This window comes from Sander vitreus, chromosome 17 (genome assembly GCF_031162955.1).
Source record: "Sander vitreus isolate 19-12246 chromosome 17, sanVit1, whole genome shotgun sequence".
Lineage (NCBI taxonomy): Eukaryota > Metazoa > Chordata > Actinopteri > Perciformes > Percidae > Sander > Sander vitreus.
In genome coordinates this window covers 16953109-16970153 of record NC_135871.1, presented here as the reverse complement: position 1 = coordinate 16970153, position 17045 = coordinate 16953109, and the positions used below count along the sequence as shown (strand labels likewise).

The window sequence follows — 17045 nt, the reverse complement described above, 5'->3', positions numbered from 1 at the left end:
AATGTTTGCTAAAAACACTAAGAATGTTATAAAAGTTGTAACAACAAACTTAATTTCATCGTAGCAAAAGGGATCTATAACAAATCTTTATCCTGATAAATAACCTACTTCATCAGTCTTAAAAACCTGCTTCAACATGCATTCTCTTTGAAATATCATAACTCTTTCTCTCATAGGACAAATGCTTCTGTGCATCCATTTCTCTCCGCTATGACCGGAGATCTACCTGCCCCATATCTCCTCTTCAGGAGTGAATCCTGTAGTTTATTCCCTCCCACTGGAGTTGCGGGTTTTGGTGTCCTTCATGCCCAAAGTGCAGTACGACGAAAGGTTAGTCTGCTGGTCTCCTGGGGCTTGTAGGGGTGTTAGGGACCTTGGTAACCTTGACCACAAAAACCATCGGTTCTTTGGCCTTGTTGCTGAACACTCGGCGAATAACATCCACCGCGTGCTGATGAGACACTCCCTGCAGACTCTCGCCGTCCACGGCCAACAGCTCATACCCTGCCTACAAATACAAACACAGGGTAAAAGGTTTAACATGCAAAACTCTGTGTAAACAAAGAATAAGATTATAAATATCTTATATTTAATAAGATTAGTATTCATATTTCATGATTACATACATCTTTGTATGTTTTCCTCCCCCTCTGTACCTCTTTTTTTCTGTAGCAATCCGTCCCTTATGGACAGTTTCCATAAATCTGCAGTGATTGTGTCCCTTGGCGGGAACCTGATTTATGCCAGAGAGAATTGGGGCTCTCCCGTTAGTTTAATATATTCACACTGAAGGCCGTCACTAGTGCACATATAAAGTTTCCACTTCAGCACAAGGTTGTCAAAAAAAAAGAACATACACTGAGACAACCACACACACACACACACACACACACACACACACAAGGGACCATTTTCTCGCCGTTTCCTGCAGGATGCGAGTAGAGAGTGGCAAAACTTTGGAGGCCTGAGGAGAGAAACTTCCTCTGATGTCATCAACGTTTGACGAGGATGCACCTGCCTCATGTGCTCAACCTCAGTAAAGGTTAGCAAAACATAGCACAGAAACACGCAAGGCCGATGGCTATTGTTGTATTGTCTTTTTCCCTTTTCCTTTCCAGTGATTAGACACAAATAGATTTGTTTTCTCTTCTTTCTGCATTTCTGCATTTGATCTATTATGGGTCAAACATATTTGTATCGGAGTAGGTTCGACATGTGCTGCCCTGTGTTTGTCCAGACAGGTTTTCTTAAAGCTCATCAGACAGTCTGATGTTCACCAATATCCGTATAGCCTTCCAGTATCAAAAGATTTAGATCCATTTAACCAAAGAGGAGATTAAAAGTGTTTTTTTTCATTTTTGAAAAGTAATTTATTTGAATTAAATAGATCGAAACCTAATCTGCCCCATCCTCTTTACGGCCATTTATGGAGCGCATTTATGAGGTTTCCTCTTTTCTAGCCAATGGACGTCATAATCCAAAAATAACACGGACTGTCAAAATTACTACAGCTTGCATGGAAGGATCAGTGAATAGTTCATAATGTGGTTAACCAGGCTATTACAAATAAACTCAACTACATTATTTAGCTAAGGAGAGGAGAAGTATTGGCTCACTATTTTATTTATTTATAAGAGAAATCTCTATAGTAACATAAAATAGAACTTTATTAATCCCGAAAGAAATTCTTGTGCCAGAGATTGCTCAGAAATTACAACCACATAACAATAAAATCAGTAGAATAATACATGTAAGTATATAATAAGTAATTATACAATAAAAGTAAGATACATTTAGTAAAATAAGTAAGCTAAAATAGAAAGTAATTTATTATTTATATAGATAAGTAGACATACTGTATATTTATATGCACAAACAATAGTGGTACATCTCATTATAGATGCTAAAATTATTAATAAATATACCAAAATCCAAATTATCTCATTTACTTCTAATGGTATCTAGCCAAACATTTGCTCAGGTTTTGAGATATCTGTCCCTGAAATGTTTGCTAAATGCAAGTTCCAATAAAAACAAAGAAAAAGATTTTTTTTCTGTTAAATATATTGTGGGTAAACCAACTCTTTCCACAAAAGGCAGGTCCATTCAGTTGTCACATGTTGCAATATTTACTACGTCCTCTTACACAGCCAGTTAAATGCAGAAATGACACACTAACGTCCAGATTTCCACTGACAAAAGACAGGTGGGAGAGTCTAATGAACAGGAAAGAATGTGTGCACACGGCCACACAGATACACACACAAAACAACATTCTTCACTGATTGGACAATATCATGTGGGTCTAAGGAGACAGGATGCATGTTAACACAGAGCTGCCCTGGTTTCACTTCCGTCTGCAGAGTAGGGGGTGATAGCACTGAGCCAGGGAGCTGATATTGGTGAGTTGACATGCCTAGTTGTGAGGTGGGACGTGAAGACAACAGATAGCAGTAGGGTGCTGGAAAGTAGTCATATATATATATATATATATATATATATATATATATATATATATATATATATATATATATATATATATACATATATGTGTCTACTAAGCAACAACTACTCTGATTTTGCTAGCAGTAGTATATTGGTTTGTCAGTCATCCACAACTTTGGTCCAGACTAAAATATCTCTACAACTATTGAATGGATTCCCATGATATTTATTCATGGTTCCCAGAGGATGAATCCTCCTAACTTTGATCATCCTCAGACTTTTTCTCTTGTGTCACCGGCAGGTCAAACTTTTTACTTATCCTGTGTAATGTCTAAACATTTACCTAATGGATTACCATGAAATTTGTCTTGGTCATTTAGTAATCATACTGACTTTGGTGATTTCCTGACTTTTCCTCTAGGTTTCACCATGAGATTGACATTTATGGTTTTTAGTGAAATGTCTCAACAACTATTGGATAAAAAGCCATGAATTTCCACACAGACATGCATGTTGCCCTCAGGACTAATTGTAATACCTGTGGTGATGAAGTTAGCATTTATCTCAAAGTACCACTGTGTCTAAGTACAGCCTCACAGATCCGATCGCGTGGCTAAGTCTTGTTCCAATCTGTCCCTCTTTGCCAGGTTCTGGTTTTCACAAACCCCAATATCCTGCTTTATTCTCCATCTTTGCCATTCCTGTCACTTTGTTGCTCTGTTACTGGTGTTTTGCTTTCTCTCAGTTTTTTTTCTTCTCTTTCTTTATGTTTTTCTTTTTCCAAGATTGGGTGCACTGCATGTGTCTGTGTATTGTGTGATTATGAGCGCAGGCATATGTGTGACTACAGGAAAGTTTTTTGAATATGAAAAAAGAGCAGACACTGGTTCCCCCCTATGTTTGACACTCTAATCAGGCATTAGACATGGGTATTTATAGCTAGCTGTTTCGCTTCTTTTCAAGTATCTTAATGCAAGTGTTGTGTGACTGCTGTATCTTTGACTCTGGTCTAGAATTAGCTTGTGGTAAACTGCAGTGAATGAGTGTGTGTATCATGTGTGTTTAAGTGAATCATGCAAAGATCACAGACAACTGTTAAGTTACTGTGCAGGCAATACCAATACATTAGCAGACCAGCACCTGTGTACTTCATAAATAATAGAGGCGATGGGCTACTTGAGATGGCTCTCCACTCTTCTCGTCTCCACTCCTCATTGCACACCATCAACTTCTCCGTCATAGACGTGCTTACTTATAGCAACAACTCATAACCACAGGACAGAGGTCTGACAGGTACTTACAATACACTCCAACCAGGTTCAGGGTGTTATGGGGAAACTAAAGTACATTGTCATCATTTATGGTGAAAAGATGTAATTATGTTGTAACGTGTTAACCACCTTTGGTCAAGGCTAAGACTCGTAATTATTTTTCATTTTTTCAGCCCTTTGCCTTTCAATTGACACCCATTTTTGTGATATATTGAGGTGTTTCTTCCTCTCTCTCTGCCGTTATGGCTCACCTTCAGAGCCTCATTCGTGGATGCAGCTCCTCCTGGGAAGATTTTCTCAATCTTTATCATGGGCTGGACTCTAGACTCTATACCACCAGAGATACTAATACCTGTAAATACAGGAAAATAATAAATTAATAAACCAAGGGATTACTTGACAGTATTGTGTTCTAACTAGTCTAATAGTGTATATACACTCTTTGGTTTTTTCAGTTATCATTAAAGCATTCAACTCCTCAGTTTAGTAGTACAGTAAGTGATACCCTGACCTCTACTGGTGATGTAATGGATATGGGAGGATGAATACTTTGAAATGGACAGTTTTATAAAAGTAATTTGGCAGTTGCAGGCATATTGATCAAACTTGTTCACAGATTAAGAATAATAACAATTAAATCAATCAATCAATTCAAATCAATTAAACTTAAATCAAAGTGAAAACTATATGGATTTCTTTGTTGAACTCACCCAATGACTGCTTGGCCTTAGAGATGGTCAAAGTGTTAATTTCATACTCCTCAGGTGGCAAAGTTGCTCTTCTTTTTACACCATGACCATTTTGTGAATGTCCATTTAGCGGCTGACTGCTCTCTCTGCCTGTGGATGGACTCTTGTCTCTCTCAGGCTCAAACACATCAGCCAGAGGGGTTCTCCCTTGCAGCTGTGAAGGAACCTGTACGCTGACCTCTGTGTAGCCCTCCTGCCTGCTCATTCTGTCATCCATGCTGTCAGGACTCACCTCCCTCCTTGCTCTCCCATGGCCATTCCTCACAGGTGACCTCCCTCGTTCAGGAGCCACATCTCCTCGGTCAGACACTGACAACAAGGAGACATCGTCATACCGCGAGGCCCTGTTCTCTTTTCTGTTTGGGGAGTGATGGGTTTGGCGCCCACGTTGGGTGCTATGTGATGGTTCTGTGAGAAGGAAGCTGTGGGTGGGTGAGGGGCTCAGGGAGTGGGATCGCACAGTAGAAGAGGCATAGTTGTCCAGAGGTACATCCAGCAGAGGGGTGAAGGCACGGGATGGAGGCAGATGGCCTGACTGTTGGCTGGACAAACGTAATCTCTCCAACTTCTCAATCAACTGATGCTCCCGCAGTGTGTCCTGGACCGGCTGGAGGTGGAACCCACCCCTGTAGTCTGGACAAACATAAAAACAGTAAGTTCAGCCCTGAAAAGTAGATGTTTCTTTCAGAACTTCTGTAGAATGTCATCATACAAACACAGTGATGTGAAGATTATTCAGAGTAAAATCAGCTGCTCAGCATGAGTTAAAAGATTACTCCACTGATTTAGCATTTAACTTACAATGGAAGGTTTAAAAACACACATTCTTCTTCCTTTTCAAAACCATGTTCAAAACCTAGTGCTTACATCACCCACAGTTTGGGTCAGATATTCAGGTGCGTTATGCCAGAGATGGTTAGGATCTTTGGTTATGCTAGTAGCAACTAATGTAGCCTCGGGCCGCTAGCCTCAAGCTTTTTCATTTTCAAACATGTAGTCTTCAGTCTCAGCCGACGCTGAATTTGCGCAGCTTCCTCTGGAGCCACCAAAGGCTTTATACAAGTTTTTTTCACATGTGCAGTAACGTTAGTACTACCCAAGACCTGTAACGTTGTAAAAGGAGTCCCCCTTTAAATCCTGAGGATAAAACAAGCTCAATCTGTACTACCTTCTAGCATTCTCACTGCATCAGACTTTTCTACATTTTCTACGTTATTACATTTTACTTCCTCAATTGGGCAAGCCACTATAAAAAGTAAACAACATTGTAACCTATAAGGGTTACATAACATTACTTGGAATACTGATGCCACGAAAACATCCCGACAAGCTTGTTCATGCAAGGATCTTAAGGGTGTCCTTTGAAAGGCAAACAGTGGGTGACGATTTTACATTACACTGCCTGAATGACAAAATATGGATTTGATTTCATTTTAATATTTGCAAATAGAAATTGAAATTAAATAATGATAATAAGCCTACATTCTAAGGGATAACAGCAGCATGAAAGAACAATTTTACTGTAATATAGGGGAAACTGTTGGAACAAATGATAACATCACTGTCTGAAAGCTCTTTGAAATGGTGCTGTCATCTTATATTTATCATTTATTTGCAAAACAATTTATTTGTGAGGCAGAGCACCAAATGTTGACCTTATGACCACGAACCTGTGATTTTAGAAAATAAGATGGCTGCAGTCAGTCTAAAGTTAGTCTCTATTGATTGTGTCTCAAATGACTATTGGATGAGAAAAAGGATAAAATCATCTCTGTATTGTTGAAGTGTCACAGTGGCCAACCAGGCTCGTCTCAGTCTTTTCTGTTGGCCACAGAGATGTAACACAAGCCTCTGCTTCAGTGCAGGCACAGGAAACCTGAGATATTTTGTGCATGGCAATGTGTGTGTGTAAGTGTGTTTTTTATGAGGTCAGGAGGTGGGTATGTGTATGTGTGTGTTTGTGTGTGTGTGTGTGTGTGTGTGTGTGTGTGTGTGTGTGTGTGTGTGTGTGTGTGTGTGTGTGTGTGTGTGTGTGTGGAATGCCAGGGACAGGATATGGTATGTGCCTGCAGGTGTTTCAGTTTGACGCTACAGATATGAGATGAGTCAGGTAAGGGAGGAAAAGTAAGAGTGGGAGGGCAAAGAGATAAAAGGTGAGAGTTAAGCCCCTTGTGACTCTCGTGTTGCTCTGGGATCAGAGAAAGGACATCAATCAGACAGAGAGGAAGTCAGAAGAAAAAGGTGCTGTGTAGAAAGAGAAAGAGTGAGAGGAAGGAAGAGATACAGCGAATGTACCTGGGATTGGGGTGATGAGGTGACGTCGAGGGGTTCCACTGCGAGGGGAGCGCAGAGCTGGAGAACGCACTAAGAAGAAATAAACAACTAAAGATATATCATTTATTTTCCATTAATTCCTTTGGTCTGTGTACCTGTTTTTTGTTACTTCTATATTTCTTTTGTTTCTTTCATGCAAACAGGAAATTATGAATGTATGTTATAATCAGGAAAGTGATGTTAAGTCCATTCCTCTGCTTACCAGAGCGACTCTTGAGAATATCGTACGCCTCCAGCTCAAAGGGCATGACCATGCTGTCAAACCGACCCAGCTCCGTAGTAGGTATCAGCATCCTGCAAGGGAAATGAGTCAGTTACATACATATTAACACATAGTTACACAGTATGTATACAGAAAAACAGTATTATACTGTTCATATACTTACATATATGTATCTCACCTTATTTCTCTGAGAAGTAGCAGTTTCTCTGGCCTGTCCAAGATGGCCAAAAGGGGACGCACTAAATCCTCAATTACATTGTCGGACAAAAACTGAGAGAAAGATTAGATAGGTACACAAATTAGAAGAGAAGAATAACAAGAGCCAACTAGTGTGGTGGTGTATATAGACAGATTTCTATCAGGTTGTTTTCTGATTTTTTAAAGGGCACTCCACCAATTTTACACATGAAATTCAGTTTACTCGTCACAAAGACCACTACTAAGCTTGTGAAAACAGCCGTATAATGTCCTCTGTGTCTCTGGTAGGAGTTTTCCAAAGTTTGAAAAAATAACCCTGATGATGTCTTAATAATGTCATTAGAGTTGTCTTGTCGAGTCTTTAACAGTAAGTCTGAGTTGCAAACTGAAGGTGTGAGGTTTGAAAGAAGTGAGGAGGAAGGGAGTATCTAATGATGGACACTATAAAGGTGCATTTTGGGAAATGTATGATCCACTGTGAGACTAAAAGTCAGGATATCTCTGGCTCTGCTACATCAAGTTCTACCATTTTTTAAATTGTTTTATCTTGTCTCTTGTGAGTCCCCCAACTTAATGGAAGTGCAATACTGAATTGCTGGAGTAGCCCTTTAACTGAAGTTGTTTCATTTTCATGATTGGGAGTTGGGTTGTCTTCTGACATGTTGCATGTACATTAAATATTCACTTTTCCAAGAACACCACTGCACTCTGCTGTTTTCAGTCTTTGGTGTTTAATTACTGTATTGTGAGTCATACTGTGCTCTGAGTAGACTTGGTATCTTCTGCAGTGTTGGCAAAGAAGCTGATCCCCTGAAATTGGCCACTAAGTGTGAGATGGGCCCAAGAGACACAAGGGGATCAAATGATGGCTGGTATTTGAGCCTAATCATAAATGACAGGCCAAATCCATCCTTTGTCACAGCTGCTGCCAGACACATCTTTGACTAAGTGACACACTGAGCAACACAGGGAACAATATTGCACACTTAAGCCTGCAAGTAATATGGCTGGTTTTCATTCAGTGGGAGGAAAAAAAACGTCAAGAGTTCCACTGAGGTGTGAAACTCACCCGCCGACAGTGTCTCATCACAGCAGCCACCTCATCATGGCTGAGCAGTTTCTTTGCCATGTCCTCCACATGCATCAGGGTCTCTGGTCGGGGCAGCGGGCTGCTATCTTTAACCCCAGCACGGGTTTCCCTTGGGGAGGTGAAGAGCTGGAAGGGACGGCCCCGCTCCTTATCTAAGGAATTAATGCAAACTGTAATAAACAAGATGCAAACAAAAGCATCTGCAGATGGCATGAGACACTTACACTCATAAAAAATAAGATTTCACCTCACAAACCCAGAGATGTCCATGCAAAAAGTCCCAAAATCTTTCTATGTCTGATGTTTGTCGGTTCCCACCCCATCTCAGCACCAATGGCCAAAGCTGATGTAAACTTAAGAACTCCAAGGAATGAGCGAATAGCTACTGTGATGAACTGTAACCCCCCAAATGCCAAAAATATAATCTGAAACAGGATGCTATGTATTTTTCCTGGTTCCAGACCTGACTTGCTGCCCATTTCTCTGATTTAATTCAGGGATTCAAATATATTAATTAAAGTGAAACAAAATGGCAATTCAGTCAAAACCTTAGGGTATATTTTGCTGTGTGGGATGCAGAATATGTGCCTGGAAAGTAAAAATAATGCCTTGTGACCGTGCCCTCACCTTTGTCTGCATTGTGAGACAATGACTTGGATGGGCTCTTCTCTTTACGGTCTTTCTTAAAGAACAGGTTGACAAAGGTTTTAGATCGCTCAAGGCTGGTTTTACCCTCTCCAGAGTTTTTTTCCTTCTGTTGCCTCTGCTTCTTTTGTCTTTCCTCTAAAGGTAGAAAAAGAGGAAGACAAAATAGCATTCAAGTCCCTCTAAATCAGCATATGTAGTCAATACAGATACATTTTCCCAACCAAATGACAGATTTTAACACTTGCTAAATTATATAAAAAAATGCAAACAAGTATTTACCTAAACTACTAAATCATAGGAAAATCTTCCATACGTGGTGTTGACCCATAGCAAGAATAGGACATTCTGCATATCTGTGTATGGTGTTAAAAACATAATTCATTAGGCTTTGTACTACTTTATGCTGTTGGCCAATAACAGTGGGTGATACACACTCTCTCCGCTATGAGTACAGGCTGTTCATTTCTCTTCCAGTCAGCTCCGCTGTTCAATGCAGTAAATCTGCCACTGTGGAAAGTAACACAGTAATACTGATGAATTGCAGCTACACCAACCTGAACACACCCCTATCTATTGAAGGCACAACAGCAAAGTGCTCCAGCTTACATAACAAATGTCCAATCAGCCCTGAGCTTCATCCCAAGCCCCCGCCAGGACTTGGAGGTATGAATGAGCTGGATAAATTGAGAATGAAAGGCTAATAACTCAATAGCCCCACCAAGGCTTGGATGAGATATTTCTCCATATGCTTGTTCTTATTCATTTCTCACAGAGGTACAACAAGTGAGAGTAAGGGGCAGTGATTAATCATGAGTCTGCGTTGAACTTTGTGCTCTTGGACAATTTGTGTCTGGAGCTTAAATCAGCCATGTGGAGCCTGGATGTTCTTGTTTACTTCCTGGAGTGATAGAAAGATGAGGGGTCATTAAACTGACGGATGGCCTGCAGAAACATCTCTGGATGATTTGAGAGTGGACGTCATTACACAGGGAATGCAGGTACTGCCATATAAATCAGCTGAAGAATTTAACCTGATTTTGGCTGCAATACTCATCGTGCTGTGGCTGATTCCTCAACTGAGATGGCGGATACTACCACTATAATCAACAACCACGATACAGAGTAGAGCTGGGCGATATGGAAAAAATCAAATATCCCAATATTTTTGACCAAAAACATCAATGTCGATGTTGCGGCAATATTGTAGGGTCAACAGTTGGTGCATTCACAAAATACTAACACAATGAGAGTTTTGAAAAATAATCACCAATAAATGACTAAGTGGGTAAAGGCAAAAAATAAAACAGCTAGTAAGTCTGGTATGTTCAGAAAAGTACATCACTTTACTGTAATGTAGCCTTTAAAACCAGGAAAAGACAACACTTGTGTCATATATCGATGTCGATATAATATCGTTATATATTGCCCAGCCAGATCACAGAGTACAGCCTGACTGATACTGGACTTGCCTACCTCAAACATATGTTGCCAGTTTTGTACTGCAAATGTTTGTTCCTTTACAGCCGACATATACAACAATACTGATATATCTGCAATAAGCTTAGATCGGCTGATATACTAGCCGAGCCAACTTATCAGTCAACCTCTAATACAAAAAAAACTTTTTTAATTAATATGACCTTAAAGTCTATAAAGCAACCTTACAATCCTGACAATCCCAGTGAGCCTGTAGGTCTCACCTGACACAATGATGTGGCTCTGAGAACGTCTGATTGGCTTCCGTGGTCTGCTCAGGGCCATCAGCGCTGCCGTCTTAGGTGAGGGTTTCACTACTTCCTGGTCCCCAGATGACGTACTCGTACGTCCCCGCCCTCCTTCCCCAGCTCCTACCATCTCCCTTGGCCCTTCCCCTTTCCCACGTATGAATGTATCCTTCAGCAGCACTGTGGCACCTACAGTCCGGCTGGTTTCTGTGGCGACCACCCTGTCCGGGTACAACCCATTAGTGGAGGTGTGATCCAAGTAGTATGGAGGGTGGGGGTCGGTCTGTATGGCGGTGTCAGCAGTTCGTTCGGCGCTGCTTTGACGTTGGGAGCGGTCCTCTGTGGCGATGGCGACGTCTACCATCCCAGAGCCAAAGACAGGAGGGAAAAGGACCTGGGAGAGACCACTGAGGGAGCTGACAGGGGTGCTGGAGGACAACGAGGAGGCAGAGGAGTTGGAGTCTGAACCCTGGGAGGATGATGCCAGGCCTCCATTGGCCACTGTCAATGACAATCCATAATTAGAATGAAGTATGGGGATTGGTGTGTGTTTTAATATTATTGTGCAAGTGCAATACCTTATGAAACTGTCCAATTGTTATATCTGAGCACAACACACACACACACACAAGCACACACACACACACACACACACACACACACACACACACACACACACACACACACACACACACACAACTGCTAGGTAACACAGTGAATAGGATTTGCACAGGAAGATCAATTTCCTTATTTTACATAGTCTGCTTTGTTTGGATTAAAGTCTGTCTGCCCTCATGTCCTGTTAATCCTCTAAACATTTGAGAGACAGAACATGAACCCAGAGTTATTCTGTGTCTTTCTTTTTTTAATGAAACTCCAAAATGACTCTGCATCTTGACACAGATGTCAGGTCATGCTCTGTTCCAAACGACTGAGCTGCCTTTGAGTACACTGAATTAATCCCTGGCTGTGTTCAGAAGTACTCATATCAAACTAAAAAACAAGGAATTTGAGTCCTCTGAAGAAATTAAATGACAGGATTTTAGAATAAGCAGGATACATGTGGCCACTGTTCCACTTTTTTTATTAGATTTCCAAGTAGAATCAAACATGTGGCTTTGCAAACGGCTTTTAAAACTCCTAATCACAAGGTCACATCTTCATTATTTTGTTCTGTAATATTGAGTTTAATGCAGGTGATTCTTTCGCACTACTACTCAAGTCATCATGTCTTTACACTCATCTTTAACACTCCATCTTGTAAAATCATATTTTGGGATAGTCAACATACGTTTGTCGAGCCAGCCGTATTCAGCCACCATTTCCTTGTATGCAGGGTATCTCCCAGCTTCCTGTTGAAGAGCACAAACATGATAACATTAATATTCAGTGAGAACATAAACAACAAAACTACAAATTGCACGTGTCTACACCTTATACGCACTTATATTAAGTAGAATCTCTCTGTTTCCTAAACAACTCAAGCTTTAAGCATGAGTTTAAGGTTGGACACCACTGCTCTAGGCAATGTTTTTAAAGAAAGGAGCCATTTTGCATTAGCAATTAGTTCCCGATAGCCTCCCAAGTCTATTTTAAGAGACTGTCCCACCAATACATTGCTTAAGGTCAAATAGAAGACACGCAGATGTAGCAAGGTTACATCTACAATTTTCCACAAACTTTTCCATTAACACTGGCTCTACTATGTGTGACACACAAATGGAGCTAATACAGGACAGAAGGAAGACATAAAATTCAGCTTTCTGTTGATTATAACCTGATCCCTGACCGCCTTTGAATAATGAACGTTGTCCCTGGCTGTTTTTCACACGTGGAACCTGAGATCAGAGGAGTAAAATGAGCATGCAGTAATGTTAGTGAGCTAAAAGAGTGCTCAAACTCACTGCAAAACACACGTGCCCATTCATACACACAAACATATGCACAATTCCTTTATCTAAAAATTACACAGGTTATGTGGCGCAGCCTTGCACACATGCATGCTTACACAGACACACATGAGGGAACTCAGTGGCTGTAAGCCAGCGGCCTGCTCTGCTGTGCAGGCTCATTCATCCCTCCAGAGAAGAACTGTTGCTTAACACGCTGTAACAATTATTACTGTATCACATCACTTAAAGCCCCCAATCAATTATGTTTAAACCTGAGCAAATGATTAACACTGCCACAAGACACTGCACTAGAGATGTGTAAAGGACCAAGGGGGGGCACATATCTAAAATCTCCTTTTAGCTCTGTTTTGTTCTCCACCAACTCCTATTTCACATTTTAGCTGCTAAATGCTCCACTGTGTTTACCAGATAGTAGCTAACTGTAGTTATCTGCTGAGCAGGTAGTGTACAGTGGATTTTTAGAGTTTTTAGCTGAAAAATGGATGATGAGAGCGGTGAGAGTGAACCAAAACACTGACGTTGCGGGTAAAACTAAAACATTTAGGTTAAAGAGGCTAAAAAAATGCCGTAGAGCTGAGGGGAACTGCAAAGTTGGGTGATAATTCTCTGTCAGCTCGTCATTACAAACAACCCTGTTTCATATTGCACATAATAACTTGATCCATTAGCAATATAAAAACTATTGATTGGTATAGGTTTATTAATTTGACCAAACTTACTGTAATTTGACCTCAAGTTTATCTGTAAAATTGTCGGCTCACCCTGATGGTCAACATGACATGGGTGTGGCTCTTTAGGACCTCGACTGCATTACTATGGGTGATGTCATCAAAGCTGATCCCGTTGGCTGCAAGGATTTGATCGCCCATTTTGATGCCATGCTCTTCTGCAAGCCCACCTGGGTCCAGCCTGAAGGGAAAATATATAAAGGCATGCAAACACATACACACACACATACATACATACATGAGATATAGACATCTATTAAATCTGAGCAGTGGGTAAAGGCACTTACTTATAATTGACTTCTTATATCAATAAAAACTTATTTCATTTTCTATTCTATATTTAATTGTGATATAAGTATATTGAATATTTTGCATTTACTAGATGTATGTGTCTTATCCACATTCATTACTCATCAAGCTCATCAAGACAGTTTCTTAACCACTTGTGTCAACACAATTAATTTGCCACAACCTTCCAATTAAAGCCTGGTTGCTTTGATTTAATGCAAAAAACAGGAAGAAGAAAACAAAAACTGCAGATGAAATTATGAATAGATATTTAATTAATTAAACAACAGGGGGGTTGAAGCTGGGCTCCACTGCGTGCACACACTGCACCACCCTGAACCATTTTGTTTATCTGATGCTGATGGCCTCTTCAGGTGTAAAAACAACCATGAGCCGAATGTGCTTCAAACCACGCTTGGTTCATACTTAGAAACATAAATTCCCAGTCCGAACTCTTTGCCTCCTCTGATGTTGAAGCCCAGACAGTAGTCATCTGATGTGGTGAAGAGATGTACGATCCTGCGGAGAGCGCTGTCTGAACTGGCCTCTGACGGTGTGCGACCGCTCTCCTCCACCACCATCCGCCGGTGAATCAGATCCACCCTACACACACACACATGTAAAAGATGACATATATACACGCATGAAAACATTCACATACACTGCTTTCTCTTTCTCCTCTGCACTCAGGCCTGTCAGTATCGGTTAATCAAACAGCCATAAAGGTCAGAGCGGTAATCCATCCACTGCTGCCACATGAAACCAAGATACAGTATATCCCAAAAGAAAGATTACCAGTGTGAGCTACAGTCAAGTGAAAAGACTTCACAAAACAAGGGCCATGCAAAGGTCAGTGGCAATAACAACAAGGTGGTAGTCTGTACTTTACATAATAATAAGCAAAGTACAGTCATAATATACAGTTACTGTTTGGTAAAGTTGTTTAATTAACTATGTAGAGTACATATTTAATTGTAGATTAGATGCAAAATATCCTTTTTTTTTGCAGCCGTATTCACATTGGCAGAACCTGTACTGAGCAGCACCTCTGAGCTGTTGGGCCTCACCATGTGGTCTTCTCCTTGGAGTAGCGGATGCCGGGGATCTTGCCCACCCTTCTCACCACCATCCTCAGCCTGTTGTTGCCCGTCAGGACCTTCACAGCGCTGCTTATGGTGATGCTCTCCAGGCTGACCCCGTTCACCTCCACCAGCTTATCGCCCATAGCCAGCCCAGCCTGCGCTGCAGACACAGGTGGAACTCAGCATGATACACTACAGTAAATGTCACAGGGAAACAGAAGAACACATGCCCCACACTGAAAAATAAGCTTGCCTCCTAACCTGCAGAGCTGTCGTCCTCCACCTTGCTGACAAATATGCCGAGTCCATGTTCAGAACCCCCGCGGACACTGAAACCCAGACGCCCATCTGGACTCTTTTCTACTGTCACTGTGTGAATGTCTTCACTGTCATCCCCTCCTGCAAAACAAAAAAGAAAGACAGACAAAGAAAGACATTTCAAAATTGAATGAAAAACAAATAATTTGCAGAAATTCTTGATACTCAATTACTTTGGGGTAAAGAGAACTGAAAGATCAATATTTTTGCACCTATACATTTTTAAAAGCTTCTTGACAAACCTAGAAACATTTATTCATTGTTCCTCCAAATAGTGTGACATTTTTCAACCATGAGTCACTGAGATATTCATGTGTACCTGTGTAGTATCTACTAAGGCTGAAACTAATGATCATTTCCATTATTGATTAATCTGTCAGTTATTTTCTTAAATCATTGATGAATTGTTTCGTCAATAAAATGTCAGAAAATAGTGAAGAATGTTCAGCGCAAGTTCCCAGAGCCAGAAGTGAAGTACTCAAATTGCTTGTTTGGTCTGATCACAAAACTCAAAGATTTTGAGTTTACCATCATAGAAGAATAAGAAAACAAGAAAATATTTACACATCTCTGAATTTTTATTCCTGCTTTAAAAAATGAGATGAGCAATTTGATTGACAAAACAATTTATTGACTAATTATTTCCTCTCTAGTATCTACAGTATATTGCATTATTAATAATACATTGGCTTGCTCTAAACTCTAATCTAATATTGGACTTAAGACTGACTGAATAACAGTCCTGAGTGTGCCTCTGCAGCCAGTGGCAATGTGTGTGTTACCATGGTAACAGAGGATTGTGAACTCACCATCAACAGGTGAGTTAATGAGAATGACCCTGCCCATGGGTGAGGAGGACCTATGTCTGTAGTGGTGCTGTTTCTTTAGCATGTAGTGCGTGGTGCTGTGGGAACCCCCGGTTTGGCCTCCATGGTTGAAGTGGGGGTTCCCCCCTCCATTTGTCATCTCCCTCCAGCCAGAGGGATGAGAGGAGCGAGCCATGCTATATGTCTGGCAATACTTTCCTTAGTCATCCAGACAGGAGGATATCTGATGTCTGCTGTCAGGATGGAAGAGATGCAGCCTGGGATTTAGAGAACGGAGGTAGGGAACAAATGTTGTAGGGAACTTTTTTGCACTTGTTGGTCCAAAGTAGATGATGAAATACTGGAGCAGGCAACTTACAAAAATGTAGGTAACATCCCTGATCTTCATTAAAACCAGTTTCAAAAAATAAATAACTTAATAAATAAATCCAAGATTCAAAATAGAAAATGTCACAACTGAATTGACAAACCAACATTAATTTAAAAGCGATGGCAAGAAGTAGTGATCCATGATTGAACTGTGGACCTTTCTTTGTAGGTTAAAGAAGTTGGTATAATCCACTAGTTTCCTTTGCAGCCTCTGAACCCATCTCCATAGAGCCCATGGTACCTTGTTCCCCCTGCTTCAGCTGAGAGGCTGTCGGCCTGTCTGCAGAGAAGTCAGCGGTGCATGGTGATCCCCTCGGGTCATGTTTAATTAAATGGATATCTGTTGTGAAGAACATATGCTGTGGTGAGTAATGTGGGCTCAGAAGTTCCAGATGGGCTAATAAACTAATTTATATGATACAGTAATAACCTATAGCCTGGGATCTTAAATAGAATACAAATCAAATTGAATATCGCTTTTTAAATTGTGTCAACAGAAGTAACGTTGAACTATTAGGCTACTTCGTGTGATTTTCTATCAATCAGCACCATGGACAGCGAGTAAGAGATCGCATACATAAACGAGTGGCATCGTTTTGGTCGGTAATTATCATCTATAACTAACTAACAAAACTTCTGTAAGCTACTACTAATTGTTGACATTGTTCCGAGCGATGTCGGTAAACTTCAACGCGTCTTGTTTGGATCTAAACTTCTTCCTGTTGATTCCCTTCAACCACGAGTTGTACAAAACGCCCGTAAAACAATTGTAACATCATGAGCGTTAAAACTAAAGTGAATAGAAAAGCAGGAGAGCGTACCTGCTGTGTGTGTCCAT

The 17045-nt window shown here is 40.7% G+C and overlaps 1 protein-coding gene across 1 annotated transcript; it reads right to left on the bottom strand.

Moving 5' to 3' along the window:
- Positions 1-16050, bottom strand: pdzd7a (PDZ domain containing 7a). Its single transcript, XM_078273289.1, has 15 exons — positions 15821-16050; positions 14955-15092; positions 14679-14853; positions 14038-14214; positions 13357-13504; positions 11974-12034; positions 10659-11183; positions 8938-9093; positions 8290-8462; positions 7201-7292; positions 7002-7093; positions 6761-6829; positions 4427-5098; positions 3968-4068; positions 1-508 (listed from the first exon to the last, which is right to left on the bottom strand). The coding sequence occupies exons 1-15, from the start codon at positions 16011-16013 to the stop codon at positions 332-334; spliced, it is 2949 nt and encodes a 982-aa protein (XP_078129415.1). The 5' UTR covers positions 16014-16050; the 3' UTR covers positions 1-331.
- Positions 16051-17045: the final 995 nt, after the last annotated feature.

What these genes read in the sequence shown, in the direction of transcription:
- pdzd7a (XM_078273289.1), bottom strand. Translation starts at nt 16,013, where the DNA reads ATGGCTCGCTCCTCTCATCCCTCTGGCTGGAGGGAGATGACAAATGGA. An exon ending in GGAGGACGACAGCTCTGCAG is followed by an intron (nt 14,854 to 14,954) that starts GTTAGGAGGCAA and finishes CTGTGTCTGCAG; the next exon opens with CGCAGGCTGGGCTGGCTATG. An exon ending in CCACGAATGAGGCTCTGAAG is followed by an intron (nt 509 to 3,967) that starts GTGAGCCATAAC and finishes TTGTATTTGTAG; the next exon opens with GCAGGGTATGAGCTGTTGGC.